Source organism: Ranitomeya variabilis, chromosome 1 (assembly GCF_051348905.1).
Source record: "Ranitomeya variabilis isolate aRanVar5 chromosome 1, aRanVar5.hap1, whole genome shotgun sequence".
Lineage (NCBI taxonomy): Eukaryota > Metazoa > Chordata > Amphibia > Anura > Dendrobatidae > Ranitomeya > Ranitomeya variabilis.
Window position 1 is genome coordinate 963,614,368 of NC_135232.1, and position 15,947 is coordinate 963,630,314.

The window sequence follows — 15,947 nt, forward strand, 5'->3', positions numbered from 1 at the left end:
ACATAAGGTGCCCACCTCCATTACAGCTACTATGCATCTCACTGCTGGTCACAGCCATGACAGTGGCCCGCCGGTGATCGCCAGCATGTCAGTGCTACTAAGAATAGCTAAGGAGCGGTACATGAATAGGTGGAGTGTTCCCGGGTATGGAGCACGCCGTCATACCAGCCAAGTCCAAAAACTTTTACTAATAAGTCACATGAATCGCAACCTGCAAGCCAAGGCCACACAATTAGGTGGGCAATGGAAGTAAAGAGGTGGCGGTGGAGAGGCGTGATGGATGTGTATGCTACATGAAGCCCATTTTTGTCTATAGAAATGCAGCACAGTGGCGCCATGACATTGAGAAATATCCCACCACCATTGGAGGAAGTGTCGCGGGGAGGTCAGTACAAGGTCACGATGTTCCCCACAGACTGGTTTCCATTTGGAGAGCAGCTGGTGGTGGGAAACGATCACAAGTCTTCAGAATGACAAAAAATAGGGGCATATAAATATAGAGAGCGTCCCCGCCATGGCACCCTTTATGTACCACAAGTATAGAGAGTCCCCACCATGATACCCTTTATGTACCACAAGTATCATAGAGAGTCCCCACCATGACACCCTTTATGTACCACAAGTATAGAGAGTCCCCACCATGATACCCTTTATGTACCACAAGTATCATAGAGAGTCCCCACCATGGCACCCTTTATGTACCACAAGTATCATAGAGAGTCCCCACCATGATACCCTTTATGTACCACAAGTATCATAGAGAGTCCCCACCATGATACCCTTTATGTACCACAAGTGTCATAGAGAGTCCCCACCATGATACCCTTTATGTACCACAAGTATCATAGAGAGGCTCCCCACCATGATACCCTTTATGTACCACAAGTATCATAGAGAGTCCCCACCATGATACCCTTTATGTACCACAAGTATCATAGAGAGTCCCCACCATGATACCCTTTATCTACCACAAGTATCATAGAGAGGGTCCCCACCATGACACCCTTTATGTACCACAAGTATCATAGAGAGTCCCCACCATGATACCCTTTATGTACCACAAGTATCATAGAGAGTCCCCACCATGATACCCTTTATGTACCACAAGTGCCATAGAGAGTCCCCACCATGATACCCTTTATGTACCACAAGTATCATAGAGAGTCCCCACCATGATACCCTTTATCTACCACAAGTATCATAGAGAGGGTCCCCACCATGACACCCTTTATGTACCACAAGTATCATAGAGAGTCCCCACCATGATACCCTTTATGTACCACAAGTATCATAGAGAGTCCCCGCCATGGCACCCTTTATATACCACAATAATCATAGACTGGGTCCCCACCATGACACCCTTTATATACCACGATAATCATAGACTGGGTCCCCACCATGACACCCTTTATGTACCACAAGTATCATAGATAGTCCCCACCATGACACCCTTTATGTACCACAAGTATCATGGAGAGTCCCCACCATGACACCCTTTATATACCACAATAATCATAGACTGGGTCCCCACCATGACACCCTTTATGTACCACAAGTATCATAGAGGGTCCCCACCATGACACCCTTTATGTACCACAAGTATCATAGAGAGTCCCCACCATGACACCCTTTATGTACCACAAGTATCATAGAGAGTCCCCACCATGACACCCTTTAGGTGCCACAAGTATCATAGAGAGGGTCCCCACCATGACACCCTTTATGTACCACAATTATCAGAGAGGCTCCCCACCATGACACCCTTTATGTACCACGAGTATCATAGAGAGGGTCCCCACCATGACACCCTTTATTTACCACAAGTATCATAGAGAGGGTCCCCACCATGACACCCTTTATCTACCACAATAATCATAGAGAGGGTCCCCACCATGATACCCTTTATTTACCACAAGTATCATAGAGAGGGTCCCCACCATGACACCCTTTATCTACCACAATAATCATAGAGAGGGTCCCCACCATGACACCCTTTATTTACCACAAGTATCATAGAGAGGGTCCCCACCATGACACCCTTTATATACCACAAAAATCATAGGCTGGGTCCCCACCATGACACCCTTTATGTACCACAAGTATCATAGAGAGTCCCCACCATGACACCCTTTATTTACCACAAGTATCATAGAGAGGGTCCCCACCATGACACCCTTCTGTGCCACAAGTATCATAGAGAGGGTCCCCACCATGACACCCTTTATGTGCCACAAGTATCATAGAGAGGGTCCCCACCATGACACCCTTTATTTACCACAAGTATCAGAGAGGGTCCCCACCATGACACCCTTCTGTGCCACAAGTATCATAGAGAGGGTCCCCACCATGACACCCTTTATGTGCCACAAGTATCATAGAGAGGGTCCCCACCATGACACCCTTTATTTACCACAAGTATCATAGAGAGTCCCCGCCATGACACCCTTTATGTGCCTCAAGTATCATAGAGAGGGTCCCCACCATGACACCCTTTATGTGCCACAAGTATCATAGAGAGGGTCCCCACCATGACACCCTTTATGTACCACAATAATCATAGAGAGGGTCCCCAGCATGACACCCTTTATGCATCACAAGCATCATAGAGAGGATTCTACCACATCACACCCTTTATATGCCACAAGTATAATAGAGAGGGTCCCCTGCTCATGACACCCTTTATGTATGACCAACATCATAGAGAGAGTCTCCCCCATGATTGACACCCATTAGGTATCAGCAACATCATAGAGAGGATCCCCCCTCATAGCATCCCTTAGGCATCATAGTGAGGGTCCCCTGCTAATGACACCCTTTATGTATGACCAACATCATAGTGGGGATCCCCCCTCATGACACCCTTTATGTGCCACAAGCCTTATAGAGAGGGTCCCCCCATGACACCCATTATGTATCACAAACATCATAGAGAGGGTCCCCCCATTAGACCCATTATGCACTACAAATATCACTGAGAGGGTTCCCCCACTGAGGACACATTTTACGTGGTGAACCACAACAGGGGGCCATCTCAGGTGAAGTGGCTCTTCCATGCATGACTATGATGGTCATTTTGAAAGGCTGCCATGTAATGCTAGTCACCTAGACCCAGTGAGTGACCAGCCGTGGCATTCCCTGGCAATAACGACTGACTGACGAGAGCAGAGACAGTGGAATTATCTTTCCTGCCATTATAAGCTCAACACAAAAATCAACAATTACTAGACATAAATGACCACACATACAGCACCACCGCCCTGCAAGTGCCATGGCATTCCTGAAGCACTGCAGCATGCCGGCCGGCTGGAGAGCTGCGTGTCCAGGATATGGTGCCCAGCTGCTCCGTCCTCTGCATTCTTGTTTTACTATATAGGCTTTCCCAAACCACGTGACGTGGAAATCAATAACAGGAAAGCCATGGCTATGCTCGCTACTTGTTTATGCACCAAGAGGGATCCGCTGACATCACAGGCAATTAGTGGAGTCTCCAGTGGATGGTGGAGATTAAACAAATCCATTTGTCAGTCTTAAGCACTAATTGGATACTGTACATTTGCTGTTTTCTGTCCCTTTTCATGGCTTCTGTATTTTTGGCAGTTAGAAACCAGAAATCTGGAATTTGTTTGCTTGGTCTTGTCTGGCTTCACAGGCGATGCAGCAGCGTCTGTAATCCTGCAGTCAGCAGGAGGTCCTGGATTCATCTGTCACCATTGCCTGCCGTTTGCATCTCTGCGGTATCACTAATTTATTACATCACTTAATCCTAAATCAGATATATAAAGTTTCCTTTGTGTAATTATTACTGGGAGACCATCAGTTATTTTATTTCAGTAAAGATTACTCTGTGAATATTCCTTAATTTTTCTGTCTTTACACAACAGAAACGTGATGTGGTATGTCATGAATGAGAATAGGGGTCCTATACGTAACACAATTAATGCCATGAAGATTTTGTCAAGGATCCCCTGCAAATTGGCATTTAAAGGGGTATTCCCATCTAAAAGATCCTAGCCCAATATCTAGTAGGTATAATAATAATTAGAAAATACCTCCAATTAGAAATGTAGCATAGTTTTTTTGATTCGCTATGTCTCTTTCCTCACGTGCAGGCATTGCAGGACCATAGGTATCCATGGTTATGCCCACTGCTATAGTAACAGTTAGCTAGTTGCTAGTGGCCGTAGCCATGGATACCTAAGGTCCTGCAATGCCTGCACATGAGGAAAGAAACATAGCGAATCAGAAAAACTATGCTACATTTCTAATTGGAGGTATTTTCTAATATTATTAATATCACACCTACTACATAATGGGATGGGATCTTGGAGATGGGAATACCCCTTTAACACTGTTGCCTTGTGATTTGTTGCATATAGCAAAAGATGAAATCGGCTGTGAAAATCTGCAAATTAATTGACATGATGTAAAATCCACACCGTATGTCAATTTCTCCTGCAGATTTATTTTTTCTACAATATGTAAATGATACTGAGGAAAATTGCATCCACGTTACTGTTGCTTTAAAGGGAACCTGTCACCCCCCAGGCGTTTTTAACTAAAAGAGCCACCTTGTGCAGCACTAATGCTGCATTCTGTCAAGGTGGCTCATTTAGTTCGGGTCCCTGCCAATGCTGAAATAATCGTTTTTAGAATTTGCCCCTCATACCTGCAGTTTGTCAGGGGGGCATGTCTCTTCCCCCTGACACAAACGCCTCCCAGCCGTCACTCAGGGCCTTCGGGCGCCGCCTCCATGTCCTTCCTGAACGTCCCCGGCGCCTGCGCTGTAAGTTTTTTTTTTTTTTTCTGGTATGCGCAGTTTGCGCTGCCCTTCCACTCCCATCACATGATGGGAACTTACAGCGCAGGCGCGGTGACGTTCAGGAAGGAAATGGAGGTGGCGACCGGTGCATGGAGGCCCTGAGTGACGGCTGGGAGGCGTTTGTGTCAGGGGGGAAAAGACATGCCCCCCCCCGACAAACCTGCCCCTGACAAGCTGCAGGTATGAGGGGCAAATTCTAAAAACGATTATTTCAGCGTTGGCAGGGACCCGAACTAAAAGAGCCACCTTGACAGAATGCAGCATTAGTGCTGCACAAGTGGCTCTTTTAGTTAAAAATGCCTGGGGGGGTGACAGGTTCCCTTTAATACACTGGATTTTCCACCTACAAATCTTGGTGGAAAATCGGCAACATATTGTGAGCCTACCCTGATTGATATGAAGTTACCAATTGAAACGAATGGTCAGGGGTTGTCTGGTTAATATTGAGACATACAGGCACTTTGTCGCTGCTCTATGCTCTGGCTTATAGATAAGAGGTCTGTGCTCGAGACCACCCTCTGTTACTTCATTTTAATGTGTTCTTTCTAATCCCCAGAGTGATCTTCCATTGTTATTTAGGCCCTGCTCAGCAGTGGATTGGACAGAGTCGGAGACCACTCTTTTTAGTCCATGTGATATTTATTATTTATACACCCTAGAAGGATTGCCGGCCAGGTAGAGATATCATATTGCATAGGCAAAAGGCAGCATGAATAAGTGCAACCCTTTAGAAAAGTAAGATTTTAATCAATATCTCACTGAAGACAAGAAAAAGTTCCCAAATTTTGGCAAGATTTTGGCAATGAAGCTGCACATAAAAGAATACAGCACTAGTGAACTGAGGCAGAGTTTAAAGTAGGCTTCAGAATGGCCCTTTTCCTGTCCTGTTGTGGAGAAGCAGGTTCTGCACCCCATCATATGTCCAAATGGAAACCTTGCATAGCCCCTCTACCCTCTGCCGATGTTTAACAGAGCCTCCTGCTACACATACAATCAGCCTGATCTCCAAGGTTACGCATCACGATCTGTGCCTTTCTAATTATGAGTCCGTTTTATCCCTTGCACTCCTGTACATTCACTTTGTTAGGTGTCTTTCTGACGTATACCTGCGACATCGGCTGTATAATGTGGTTTGATGTAATTTGGGGGATGAGTCAGGTCCTATACCTCCTACTTAATTTTTTTAGTAAGATGCTTTTGCAATGTACTTTTTGTCTTAATATGATATGGTATTATTCATCTCCTCTTTATTTCTGGTATCTATGCAGGTTGATTTAAAAAGGATGGTGCAAAATCACAATCTCAGTATTTATAGCAAAAAGAACATACATAGACAAAATGTATTAACATAAAAGGATGCACGATCTACCCCAAATTTTATCCATACACTACAAATATTCAAAGTGATTTCCATCAGTGACGTGGCAGATGTCTAGGCGGCAGTCCGGTTCTGTCCGATGTGGGCCACCATTTCCACAGATATGCAATCTTGCCTTGCGCTGGCGTGTACTATGGAGGACAGAGAATGAACTTCAATCCAATATTGCAGCCAGCATGCAGCCAGCGGGTAAGGAAAGGGTGAATCAAACACCCGAAAACCCCGCCCCTATGGCTGAAAATTGTTCCCTCCAAATTCAGGTGACAGAGTCCCTTTAACGAAAAAGCCCAATAAACTCACCGTATGCAAACACGGTAAATATACTGTATTCCTTAATCCAAATCATTACCCTGTGCTCTATTTTTGGGTCACTTTATTAAATACTAGTTATAATCACGTTATTTTTCTGTGATTTTTATCTGTTGTTAAATGATTTTGTATAGTTGCATTACAGCGTTGTGTTACAGCGTTATTGTGGGTGTTTTGGGGCCTTCACTGTAATTGTTGTAACTTCTTTATACGTAGTTTCTAACTAAACATTCTGCATTTTTTAGATTTATCAGGAGCTTTAATTGCCTGTAGATCAGTGTGTTCCATAATCTGAGACCTGCCCCATTTGCTCATCAGACCCCCGAGGAGTTCTCAGATCAGGACACCGCGCACTTCTCAGATCAGGACACCGCGCACACAGCTTCTGCATGAGCGCGCACACGTAGCGGAGTATGGATTCAATAGAATGCACAAACTATGAAGCTACGAGCCCATTCTTTATATCGAATCCATGTATTGGTGTCAGAACACCAGAGCACTTCTCAGGGGTCAATTGTGGGATTGATTGGGAGAAGAGACACACTGACAGTTTGGTTATTATTTGAGTACTGATAACTTAACTATTTAATTTAGAAGTCAATGAAGGTTAAAAATTCAAAACAGAATCCATGTTTAAATATGTTGATAACATTGAGGACTTGGAGTTTGTTCATTCTGCGTTTGGCGATTTTGTTGGAGGTAAACAGAGGTATTTGTCGGATGTATTGATGTTGTACCTTAGATGAAGCATATCCCAGTCTTTAGGCATACAGTGGTATATGTCGCCACTAGGCTCTCATTGCAAAAGTAAAAATAGTGCAGAATATGTCTTTGTTTATACTTTATAGTTTGCTACAATGATTTTTACAGGAAAAGTAAGCCATTTCAGAGTCTACTGTCCCATTATGTGCCAAGAGGACACCCTTTTGGTGTACGCTGGGTGAATAGGGCAAAATGGATACAATCAGTATTTGCGTTTGGTGATCTCTAGATCCAAAATCCAAAACTTGCAAGACAGGAGAGGTTGGACATATCATAGTTATATTTTTGGGGAACAGTGGCTAGCGCTAGCACTGTGGGGGCATTGGGACTAGTGCTGTTATGGGATCTCTACTACTGTCGCTATTTTGGAATCCTATGACTGGCAAGGTAATACTCAGCCTTTTTGGAATAAGATGTAAGGTAATTAATCATTAATGTTTTTCGGTTACGTTGACATGGTGCTGATTCCTCTTCCTCATCAGATGAGTTGCACATTATAAGGAAGAATGTAACCTCAATTAATATATTAAAATTAGCCTCCCAATTGTGTGGCCCGTATAAAAGCCTTTGCTTCTACTTTGGCCCAGAAAACTGATTCCTATAGTGAGTAGTGATGAGCGAATATACTCGAGCACGCTCGGGGGTCCTCCGAGTATTTGTTAGTGCTCGGAGATTTCGTTTTCATCGCCGCAGCTGAATGATTTACATCTGTTAGCCAGCATAAGTACATGTGGGGGTTGCCTGGTTGCTAGGGAATCCCCACATGTAATCAAGCTGGCTAACAGATGTAAATCATTCAGCTGTTGTAATAAAAACTAAATCTCCGAGCACTAAAAAATACTCTGAGGACCCCCGAGCGTGCTCTGGAAATCTTGAGTAACGAGTATATTCGCTCGTCATCACTAATAGTGAGTGGTGCATTATGCCATTTGTAATACATATTTTTCTGACAGCGGACATCATTCTTTTTCTGTATGATGTGACAGATCGGTGTTTACCACTGCTGTTTTCTTATTGCACGCCTGAAATGTTACTTTCATTTCATTAGATCTGTTTAGACTCAAAAAAAGGAAAGTCTCATTTAATTTTCATGCCTTGTACTTGAACACATTTGTTCTCATTTGTAAGATAGGCAGATGAAAGACTTTCTTGTGATTAATATTCTTATCTTCTAGGCATCACTACAACAGACTGCAAAGTGAATTTTCTTAAAGAAATACAAAAACAAAGGTTGTCGCTATCATCTTTACCGCAATGTCAAATAAACCTGTCAGCTTGCTTTTTTCTCAGCTACTGCTGACATCTAAAATGCCCGGGTTGCAGTTAGTGTCCTATGAGCTCAATGGCAAATTTTGGACCTTGATCTTCAGAAGGTGCCAGGCAGTTTTTAGATGTCTCCATTCCTGGAACATATTTTCATCAGCAGTGCTGGTAAGATATTGCCATACACTGCATCAATATAGTGCTGCTATATGCTTTAGTGCATTTAGTACATTGCCAAGTAAACTCTGGAGCATCTTTTCTGAGAACGTGATATTGGTCCTGGGTTGTTTCTCCAGGAAATGTATGGGTAAATTATCAGGTGGCCATTATCATGCAGTTGGACCATACAAAGTCTAACACTGTGAACACTGCTTGGTAAAGAAAAAGGGGAAAAGTGATACCCGTTTGAACATATCCATAAATATCCAAGAGGATACGATACTCAAGAATTGTTATTTTATGGAGTGTGCGAGTATTCACGAATCGGTTGTGTCAGTAAATCAGAGCCCCCCTTTAATCAGCAGTTTCCATCTTCTGTGATTATTTCTCTAGATATTCATAAATGTACAAGAGCAGCAAAAAGACAAATTAGTGCTAAATGGTCTTCTCATAGATGGGATCTTGAGTTCTTTCAGGCCTTTGCTAGACCTTTATTTGACATACACCACATTTTAGCCAGAGGAATGAAACGCTCCCACTCACTTATGCGCCATTCTGCAGTTATTTGCTGCAGTACAAACCATATTGCCCCAATGGCCTTTTAACAAGATTCCTTTGAATCTCTTCTAATTGAAAGAAGCATTTCTAGGAGAGAGCTCAGTGACTACAGCCAGATTTTCGTTTTTTGTTCAGACATTTTTTTTCGTGCACCTTCATTTAGAAATTATAAATGTGGTGAATATGATTATCACACAGACAGGAGGCACATGTGGTCGGACTTGCCTAAGAGGGGCATAGCTAAGCGGCTACCTAGTGTTCACTGGAGCTCCTGATGGTGGAGTCAGGTTTGAGCTGCAGGTAGCCACTAGGTTCCACTCTTAGGCAGTCCTCGGTACTGCAGCTGATGACTCCAGGGTTCAGGTTTGCCAACATGGGCTCTCCTCAGACTACTCTTCTGGCAGGACGAATACTGACACGGCATCACAGACAGGACTGGATTTGGAGACTTCTATAACAGTCCGTATACACTGAGTACACGTTCAGACACATTGGTATCAGGAACTGTTTCTGACACTGGCCACACACAGACCAGGGGAGCAGGTTTAGGCACTGGCCGCACAAGGACCAGGGGCTTTGTGTTCAGGCACTGGCCACACACAGACGAGGGGAGCACGTTCAGGCACTGGTCACACAAGGACCAGGGGCTTCCTGTTCAGGCACTGGCCACACACGGACCAGGGGAGCAGGTTCAGGCACTGGCCGCACAAGGACCAGGGTACAGGTACTAATTTCAGGATACTAAGACACAGGATAACCTGGCAAAATACATTTGCTCACACTACCAACTACTAGGAAACTATAGGGGTTGCTCAGGCACCTCCTTATTGAGGAGGGTGCCTTTTATACTCAGATGCCTCCAAACTATTGGCTGAGGGCATTTTACCTTGTGCGCACTGCCCCTTTAAGAGCAAGGGACCATGCGCACACTAGACACAGGAAGAAGGGATCACGTCGGGGAGCACAACGCGCAGCCGGGGGCGGTAAGTATGGAAAGGGAAATCATGCAGGGGCGCCAGCATTAGATTTACAATGAGTTTAATCTTTAAGTAATTTACATTATCTGCTCTTCATGAAAAATAGGTAGATTTAGCAACTAATACACAAAATGTAGACGTTTTATTTTTGTAAATATTGCCCACTTCCCTCAGATAAAATATATAGGTCTGTAAGGAAAGCTACATATTCATCATGCACATTTTATTGTCACTGTCACATAAAATGGACCACAAAATCCACACTACGCTCAGTCCACTAACATAATACTATTATTGGGAGATTAATTTCCTGTGCAACTCCTCACTTTTCAGTTTGGAGAAGTCAAAAGGAAATTTGAGAAGTGAGTTGTAGTACGAGAACACAGGAGCTTAAATTATTAGTTTGAAATGTGAAGCCAATGTTTCCTGTGTATGTTTGATAAAGGATTTTCATCATCTCTCATTACCACTTAGAGAATGGTGAATGGTTTGATGTGACAATTAGAATTTGTAATGTGCAGATCTGACCTCAGTGGTTATAAATGTTGGTGCTTTCTGACCATCATTACATTAATTCATAGTCTTTTTTGTTTTATGATGGATCCGAAGATGCAAGACTAAATGTATTCACACACAGTGGGTAAATGAAATAATAAAGTTTACCGCAATGGTAATGAAAAATTCAGAGAATATAAAAACATACAAGAGAGATTATCAATAGCTAACCGGACAAGAAATAGCAACAAACACATCTTATACTTGGCCTCCATATCCGACGTGAGTGGTCTTTCCATCTTGCAGTTTCATACGGAGTCCACTATTCTTTATCTCTTATACCCCCCCTAGTCCCACTGATGTCTGTGGCAAAATCCTAAAATGATCTTGTAACTTTATGGATCCGTTTGTGTACCACTTCTCATAAAGAGACATCTGTAGTGAAAACCTTAAAGGGAATCTGTCACCCCAAAATTTGCCTATAAGCTAAGGCCACCGACACCAGGGTCTTATCTACAGCATTCTGTAATATTCTGTCATATTATAGATGCTTACAACATTAATCCTTAGTGCAATCATGTGCATGAGCCTTTGATTATAAAATCTGTGACAGCAGGGGTTGGTATGAATAATATAATGAGTGCTAGTGCATATTATTTTTTTTTTACCTTTTTACTACCTAAAGTCAACCTCAATGTGTGTATTGTCCAGTCTGTACTAATTATGTACATTTTTTGCCAATGTAAGTACAAACAAATATCAATTAAAATTTGTGTGTAGGTGGCCAGTTAATATAACTGCTCATCTTCTAGAAAACTTATTTAAAGTCCCTCATATACCTGACACTAACCTAACTTTGGCCAAATCCGCTGAATCAGGATACTCAACCAACATTCTAATGTTTATGGGTGCCTCCCAATTCTCCTCTAACAGATAATATTAAGGGAGATAAGGATCCAGCATGTCCGATTTTGGACTTGCGATCCTTTTGTGCTCTTAAAGGTAAGCTGCTGCCCAAGGAGTCTGGCATCTCCTCTCTCGTAGAGAGCACAGTAGCGCTTGACAGAACGAGCGCTTGTGTTTGTGCGGGAAGAGACATCTGCCAGCTAAACAACTGGCTGAACCACTGTTAAAACAACAGATATCTGTTGTGCATGAAGATTATTGACAGCATAAAGAAATATTGATATTTCATTTTATGATTGCATACAATACCACATTGATGGTTGCAAATAAGTCTAATTGAATTCATTCAATATGACTGTCATTAACACATTGATAAGAACTTTTGAAATAAACCACCTTGTTACATGTGAGCTTTTCAGAAAATACATTTGTCACTGATACTTGATATCACTGAAATGCTAAAATTAAATGCTATGGCAGAGTGGAGTAAGAGGTTGTATGGAGGCATACGTAGTCCCTATAGCTGTATATTATAGAGCCACGGGGGAGCACTGTGTACAGTTAGGTCCAGAAATATTTGGACAATGGCACAAGTTTTGCCATTTTAGCTGTTTAGCAAAATATAGTCAAGATACAGTTATATAATATGGGCTTAAAGTGCAGACTCTCGGCTTTAGGCCATGTTCACATGTTCAGTATTTGGTCAGTGTTGCACATCAGTATTTGTAAGCCAAAGCCAGGAGTGGGTGAAAAAGGCAGAAGTGGTGAATATGTTTCTATTATACTTTTCCTCTATTTGTTCCACTTCTGGTTTTGGCTTACAAATACTGATGTAAAATACTGACCACATGCTGAACGTGTGAATGTGGTGTTAATCTGAGGGTATTCACATCCAAATTGGAGAAAGGGTTTAGGCATTACAGCGCTAGAGTATGTAGCTGCCTCTTTATAAAGGGATCAAAAGTAATTGGATAATTATCTTAAAAGTTCTTTAAGTGGGCTACACGGGCTATTACCTTGTTAATCCATCATCAAGTAAGCAGATAAAAGGTCTGTAGCTGATTCCAGGTGTGGCATTTGCATTTGGAAGTTGTTGCTGTGAATCCAACACATGCAGTCAAAAAGAGCTCTCAATAGAAGATAAACAGACCATCATTAGTCTGAAAAAAGAAGACATCCATCAGAGGAAGCAGAGATGTAAGGATTGGCTAAATCAACAGGTTAGTAAATTCTGCAAAAAAAAGAGCACATTGGTGAGCTTGGGAACTCAAAAAGACCTGGACTTCCACAAAAGACAGCAGTGGTAGATAATCGCAGAATCCTTTCCATGGTGAAGAAAAACCCCTTCACAACATCCACCGAAGTGAAGAACATTCTCCAGGAAGTAGGTGTTTCAGTATATAAGTCTACCTTTTAAAGTGAAGACTTCATGAGAACAAATACAGAAGGTTCACCACAAGGTGCTAGCCATTAATCAACCTTAAAATTAGGCTTGATTACTTTAAGTTCACATTTGCGGTCGGCGCCGCAGCGTCGCCGCATGCGTCATGCGCCCCTATATTTAACATGGGGGCGCATGGACATGCGTCGCACTTGCGTTTTGCGCCGCATGCGTCCCTGCGGCGCACGCGTCCGGGCGCATTGGACGCAGCAAGTTGCATTTTTGCTGCGTCCAAAATCAATCAAAAAAAGGACGCATGCGGCGCAAAACGCAGCGTTGTGCATGCGTTTTGCTGCGTTTTTGTTTGCGTTGTGCGTTGCGGCGCCGACGCTGCGGCGCACAACGCAAATGTGAACGTAGCCTTAGACTTTGCAAAAAAAAAAATGTAAGAAGCCAGCTCAGTTCTGGAAAAGCATTCTTCGGATAAAGGAAACAAGGATCAACCTGTACGAGAATTATGGGAATAGAACAGATGAAGAAGGCTTGGAACAGCTCTGTAGCCAAAGCACACCACATCCTGTAAAACATGGTGGAGCCAGTGTGATGGCGCGGGCATGCACGGCTTCCAAAAGTACTGGGTCATGAAGAAATGGCGTTTGCAGCTTTAACCTCAGTGCAGCATTTAAAATATAAGATACCCACTAAAAAATGTTAAAACCTATTTTTTTCATATCAAAGGTGTCTATATCTACGTGATCTACGGTATTTACAATAGATCCCTAAAGCCCAAACTATCCATACAAACGCAGTCATAAGTCCAAATATATGCAAATTACAAAACCTTTATTAATCACAGCAAGTTAAAAAGCAACAGCTGGAAGAATCCCCGCGCCTCCCTCAGCACGTACAAAAAGGACAGGGGTGGGTGGAAAAGAATTATATCAATATTACCAGCATAAATAGTAACCATATGGAGTCCTCATCAATAGGCCAGTACCACCATTAACACATTGTGCCAATAATAAGTGTCAGCACAGAGGATAGATGTACATAGTATACATACCAGTCAACACATTCAATGTAAAAGCACCAGTGTGCAAGCACCCCACACCCGTCCACCCCGATGCGCGTTTTGGCAAATGCCTTCCTCAAGGGGCATCAAGTCCCATAGATACAGTTGTGCTCAAAAGTTTATATACCCCGGAAGAATTTTTGCTTTCTTGGCCTTTTTTCAGAGAATATGAATGATAACACCAAAACTTTTTCTCAACTCATGGTTAGTGGTTAGGTGAAGCCATTTATTGTCAAACTACTGTGTTTAACAACAACAAAGGAGTAGCTAAAAAAGAAGCACATTAAGGTCATGAGTGGCCTTGCCAGTCTCCAGACCTTAATCCCATAGAAAACTTATGGAGGGAGTTGAAGCTCCGAGTTGCCAAGTGACAGCCTCAAATTCTTAATGATTTAGAGATGATCTGCAAAGAGGTGTGGACCAAAGTTCCTTCTGACGTGTGCAAACCTCATCATGAACTACAAAAAATGTCTGACTAAGTGCTTGCCAACAAGGGTTTTGCCACCAAGTATTGAGTCTTGTTTGCCAGAAGGATCAAATACTTTTTTCTCACTGCAAAATGCAAATCAATTTATATAATTTATACAATGTGATTTTCTGGATTTTATTTTTTATATTCTATCTCTCAATGTTAAAATTAACCTACCCTTAAAATTATAGGCTGGTCATGTCATTGTAAGTGGGCAAACTTACAAAATCAGCAAAGGATCAAATAATAATTTCCTTCATTGTACATCAAACAGAGGATACCATCATGCTGTGAAGAGAGCCTTACTCCATAGCAAGTCTTGATTTTACATGTCATTCATCATTGTCATGATCATGGGCAAAAGTTAATGCAGCTCTAACCTTAATGTGAATTATAGCGAATGTATAACTGAGAATGAACTGTTTTATATTGATCCACTCATTTCTGCCAATGTTTTTGAACTTTTAAGTAATACACACCAGTTTTTTTTACGTTTGCTTTCATGGATTCGTTAAGTTCTTTTATATAAACCATGGAAATATGACATGTCTTGTCAACACTAATAAGAGGACATTTATTTTCCATTTCTGTTTTTGATTACAGGAGAAAGCTATGTTTGTGCCTCAAATGAGACTTATCGAAAGGTAGACTACAATCGAAACACAAGTCCCAACTGGTCTGTGAATGTAAGGACTGGGTCTGGCCGATCTTTGTCGTCCTTAACCACACTGAAGAATGAAATGAAAGAAAGCAAGGACTTCATTAAGCCCAAGCTTGTGACCGTCATCCGGAGTGGAGTGAAGCCACGCAAGGCCGTGCGGATCCTTCTAAACAAAAAGACTGCACACTCCTTTGAGCAAGTCTTAACAGACATCACAGATGCGATAAAGTTGGATTCAGGTGTTGTCAAGAGGCTATGTACTCTGGATGGGAAACAGGTAAGTGAATATCTATTAGAGAAGATGCATAAGTCGTAGGAAAAGAATTGTGTTGTGAAATTGGATTCTGGGCTCCCCCGGTGGCCACTTGTGGAATTGTACTTGTGTGCATCATCCCCTCTGTTCACCTGCTCCTATCAGGATGTGGGAGTCGCTATATAACCTTGCTCCTCTGTCAGTTTCATGCCGGTCATCAATGTAATCAGAAGCCTTCTGTGCATGTTCCTGCTACTAGACAACTCCTAGCTAAGTTGGACTTTTGTCCTTGTGTGTTTTTGCATTTTGTTCCTGTTCACAGCTGCTGTTTCGTTACTGTGTCTGGAAAGCTCTTGTGAGCGGAAATTGCCACTCTGGTGTTATGAGTTAATGCTAGAGTCTTAAAGTAATTTCTGGATGGTGTTTTGATAGGGTTTTCTGCTGACCATGAAAGTGCCCTTTCTGTCTTCATGCTATCTAGTAAG

At 42.5% G+C, this 15,947-nt stretch overlaps 1 protein-coding gene across 3 annotated transcripts in view; it reads left to right on the top strand.

Annotated features, from left to right (window-relative positions):
• Positions 1-15,947, top strand: part of DCLK2 (doublecortin like kinase 2) — a 196,176-nt gene that overhangs the window by 1,041 nt on the left and 179,188 nt on the right. For all 3 annotated transcript variants that reach the window (XR_013219927.1, XM_077279306.1, XM_077279305.1), the window contains exon 2: positions 15,152-15,486. Coding sequence is in view for 2 of the 3 variants with exons in the window: in XM_077279306.1 (XP_077135421.1) it covers positions 15,152-15,486 (335 nt within the window). In the remaining variant the exon portion in view is untranslated. The remainder of the gene's footprint in view (positions 1-15,151; positions 15,487-15,947) is intronic.